The sequence below is a fragment of the Notolepis coatsorum genome (assembly GCF_963971535.1).
Source record: "Notolepis coatsorum genome assembly, chromosome: 7".
In the NCBI taxonomy this organism is placed as follows: domain Eukaryota; kingdom Metazoa; phylum Chordata; class Actinopteri; order Aulopiformes; family Paralepididae; genus Notolepis; species Notolepis coatsorum.
In genome coordinates, this window is record NC_140171.1 from 114,009,379 (window position 1) to 114,014,333 (window position 4,955).

Sequence of the window (4,955 nt, forward strand, 5' to 3'; positions counted from 1 at the left end):
CCAAAGCACTTTACAACTTATTCACATTCACATTCACATTCACCCAGGAACCGGAATTGAACCTGAACCTTCAGAGTATCAGACGACCGCTCTACCTCCTCGTGAGCCACTCTCGCCCCTATTGGCTAATGGATTTAAAGATTCACCTGCCATTTCAATGTTGTTGTTTTTTTCAACCACAGAATGCAAATATTCATCTCTACCAAAACAATCAGGGCAGTCACTGCCATTCTACAACACGATCATCTCATCATCATGCAAACAATACATGTGCAATAACAATGACCTATTGTACTACAGACTTACAAAAAGGCTAACAAAAATTACAACAATCACCATTCAAATGTACATGTTACTAAAATTGAGAAAGACATGTTAATCTGGCCGAGGAACATGACCATTTGTTGACTAACAAGTAGTGTAATTAGTGTAATTGATAACTACAAATTGCATGTTTTTTGCCCTAACATACCTGCATGAAGCCTGGTAGACTGGGGTCTATCCTCCAGTTGGATGGGTTCAAATGTAGGATCCAGTTCCAGGATGAGCTGGTTGAGGTTCGCCAGGGAGATGTCGAGGTCGAGGTCAGGGTCACCAGTGGACTCCATGGCACCAAAACTCGGTTCGTCAGGGTCCAGGCGTATTCTTTGACCCACACTCAGAGTACGACTGGGACAAATGTGGGACATGTTCCCAGATATGGGCATCACGTTATGGGAGTAGAGTCTCCTGGGAGGACCAGACATGGACACAATGGTAAGATGAGCACGAGAGAGATCACTTTACAGTGGGATCAAGAGCATGAATGACAGGGTCCCCTTTGTTGCTCATGCAAAACTGTTCCAACATAATCCTTTCCCAGTTACTCACGTGTTTGTGGAAAATGGGTCTTTGCATGCAATTTATTGTATTTTACACATAACAACACATAAGTCATTGACTGTCATTTACATAGCATTTGATAGTGTTTGTCTAACAATAATATAATAATAATAATAATAATAATAATAATAATAATAATAATAATAATAATAATAATAATAATAATAATAATAATAATAATAATAATAATAATAATAATAATAATAATAATAATAATAATAATAATAATAATAATAATAATAATAATAATAATAATAATAATAATAATAATAATAATAATAATAATAAACTTTATTTATTATAATAAGCATTGTTTGTCATTATGATTAATTCAATAGGGCCTTTTTTGATATTGCGATCATATGGGGGTGAGATGCTACTGCACATACGTTACTCGTACTTTACTTAAGTATTTACATTCCGGGGGAACTGAGTACTTGTACTCATGGGTGTAGGTTTGGTTTTGGCGTAGGACCATTTAAGTGTGGGGTGTGGGAGTCCCCCCCCCTGGAAGTTTGAGCATCAAACACTTCATTTCCTGAATTCTGGTGTACTTTTATGAACCAATTTGTGCCTTTTCTGCATCAATTTATGGTGGAAATGTCTTTATTTATGTAAAGGAAAAGACAACATTCAGGTACCCACTTGAAATTGTTGGTTAATATAGTTACAGGTAAGAAGAAGACGGAATCAAACAGGTAGGCTACACTTATGGGGTAATTTAGTGGTTGAGTCTACAGGGTCCTCATTTCAACAAGCCGTTTCTTTAAGTCAATTAATTGTGTACTTTTCCCACCACTAACACAATGTTATCTTGAGTGAAATGAGTTCATTTAACATGTTCAATTAGTAAATGAGGGAATCCTCAGTGTCCTTTGAGTTTAAATAATGGTTGAATGGAATTTAATGTATCTGAACTCCATCCAACCCTATACCCTTTTCAGTAGGTTGAAGCTACTCTGTGAGCTCAATTAAATCACTTACATGTTATAGCCCACATTAATAGACCTATTATGTACAAAACACAGTGTCGTAAAAATATAGTCCTGTAATAAAAGGCCTCTCATGTGTGTGGGGAGTGTTCCGTCTATCCCTGGACTAGCAGAGGGAGCAATGCGTACAGTGTGAGCATTAAGCAATGACTTTCTTTCACAAGACACTGATAGCTGTAGGGATATAAAAATGCACTCAGGAGAAGGGTGTGTACTGTATACTGTAGGTAATCAGCCAACACTGTGCCCCCAACCACACTGCTTAGACAAGGTGTGGCTGCCAGTGAGTCATGCTAGCCGTGGTGGTTACCATGACTACACTATGTTATCCTACAACACAGGCCTTTGGTGGAATTTGGTACAACAGTGATCCTTTGGATTTTAGACAATTTGCTTAAATATAGTTGATGCAATGCAGTGACCTCCACAAAACAAAAAAGCTAACCAAAGGTCTATAGCCATAATAATGAAAACAATAATACTGTAATGCTAGATTACTAATACTAGGTAGTGGTAGACTATCCTCTAGTAGCTGAAAGACTGGCTAAGCATATAGGCACTTACAGGAGCTTCATGTAGATCCCTGTTAATACTTATGCTTGAATGTAACAATACAAGTCAATGGTCAACAAACAATGCAAGTCAATGGTCAACAGACTATTTCCATTGCATCCACTGCTGCATCCCTATCATTTCTGTTCCAGAGGTGCTGTACATTTACAGATCTCTGAAGGCAACTCTGGGGCTTTTGTGTTTTCTACAACTATCTCTGGTTGAAATATTGTGCAAAAAGGCATCTTACCTTATCTCATTATAGTCTTGATCTTGACGAGTTCAGAGTTGTGTGTCCCAGAGTGTTCAGTGGGTTTTTAGTTTGACACTTCATGTGCCGAACCGCTTTTATTGATACCAACCCTTTCTTTTGTGAGCCAATCAGGAGCTTGCAGGCTTATGAATTCCGCAACTCCTGGCAGCCTGATGATGTCATCATCACCACAGTGAAAAGAGTGTGACTGGAGGCGGGGTGGGATCAGAGAGATACAGGCCCTGCAGCCCACATATCATGTAGTGTCCTCCCACACTCTTCCGGAGAAGTGTAAGCATTTCCTAACATATCTGATGATAGATTCGCCGTAAGCCCCAGTATATTTTCCCATAAATACATGTACACTAAAGAAATGAAATGTCCCCTGTAACCCCCTCTAAATCTATGCCTATGCTTGTACTCTATATATATATTATATATAGACATTAGATTACATGCTTATGCCACAAAAATGAAATTGGCGCAAGTGTTTTGTTCTCATTCCAAAAACCATCAAATACCTTACTGATGTACCTTTCTTGTTGGGACATAATTGGACCCTTATTACTAAATATGATCTTATACTCAGTCAAGGAGGGGAACTTCCATAAAAACGACAATATTGCACTCATAACAGTCCTTCTCAAAAAAGACAAAGACCCCACCGAGTGCGGTAGTTACAGACCCTTAAGCCTCCTCGGAACCGATATCAAACTGTACTCTAAGGTATTAGCCATCAGATTACAAAAGCATATGACGTCTTTAGTTCATCCGGACCAAACTGGCTTCATAAGAGGCTGCCTGATCACTGATAACATAAGACGAATACTGCACGTACTAGATGCCGACAAGGACGACACCATACCTAAGGCGATGCTGTCCCTGGATGCAATGAAAGCTTTTGACAGGCTGGAATGGTCGTATCTATGGGCAGTATTAGAGAAGATGGGGTTAGGTAAAGGTTTCATTGATATGATTAAAGTAGTATACAAAGACCCATCGGCCATGATTACAACAGGTATAATCACCTCCGGAATATTTCCGGTATCACGCTCAGCTAGACAGGGTTGCCCTCTTAGTCCCGGACTATTCGATCTATCATTAGAACCTTTAGCACAATATATAAGACAATCCCAATCCATACAACCAATCGTAATCAAGGGCACACAACATAAAATTAGTTTATATGCGGACAACGTAATACTGTTCATGCAAAACCCCAACACCACACTGCCTCATCTGCTCAAGTTGATTGAGAACTTTGGAGATTTATCGGGATTCAAGATAAATTGGCCGAAGTCGGCTTTCCTTCCACTTAACACCCCTGCAAAAAAAGATATAACCCTCCCAGGAGAGATACCTATGGTAAAACATTTTAGATGCTTGGGAGTGGAAATATTCCCCACCATAAGACAAACGGTGAAGCACAATTACACAAAAATCCAAAACAAAATCAAAGACGACCTTGATAGGTGGGCAAAACTTAAAAACTCAGTACAGGCACGGATATCAATAGTTAAGATGGACGACGGACGTACTACCTAGAATCAACTTCTTCAGTTCAATGCTACCGTTACCCCCTCCAGAGGGTTACTGGAAAAGATTACACTCCTCCACATACAAATTTATTTGGAATAACAAACCACCACGTATAAAAAGATCCACCGCACAGAGAAATAAAGCAGACGGTGGCATGGCATTTCCAGATTTTTTCCACTATTTTAAGGCGTACACATTAAGACCATTGACAACATGGTTTGATCCCCAAGCATTAGTATCCTGGAGAAAATTAGAAGAAAACATAGTAACCCCACATAGACTGAAGGACATAGCATACACTAAACTACCAATCAAGCATTGTGAACGGAAATTTGGCCCCATAATTACTCATGCGATCCGGATATGGCATGAAACACAAAAAAAATATCCTAACCCACATAAATGGCACAATCATACTCCCTTATTCAATAACAATGCACTCTTAATTGGAAAACGACCTATAAGATTCCCTATATGGGAAAAGCAAGGCATACACTCATTAGGGGATGTTTTTAACAAACAGGGTTTCTGTAGTTATGAAGAAATACAGAAGAAATTTAATCTCACCAAGTCCACACATCTTTTTTACTTACAGTTATTGTTATGTTTGAAGACTCAAGGTGTTCCATTAACGAAACCAATTGAACACCACAGATACTACAAATTCTTCTATGAAAGAGAGACATCAACAGGTTTTGTTTCAGATTTTTATCATCAATTACTAACGTCCTCATATG

At 38.7% G+C, this 4,955-nt stretch overlaps 1 protein-coding gene across 1 annotated transcript in view; it reads right to left on the reverse strand.

Moving 5' to 3' along the window:
* LOC311231317 (tensin-4-like) overlaps positions 1-2,737 on the reverse strand; it is a 24,082-nt gene extending 21,345 nt beyond the window's left edge. The window contains exons 1-2 of the mRNA XM_084317862.1: positions 2,677-2,737; positions 473-729 (exon numbers count right to left, since the gene is read on the reverse strand). Coding sequence (XP_084173988.1) covers positions 473-707 — 235 coding nt within the window. The 5' untranslated portion in view covers positions 708-729; positions 2,677-2,737. The remainder of the gene's footprint in view (positions 1-472; positions 730-2,676) is intronic.
* Positions 2,738-4,955: the final 2,218 nt, after the last annotated feature.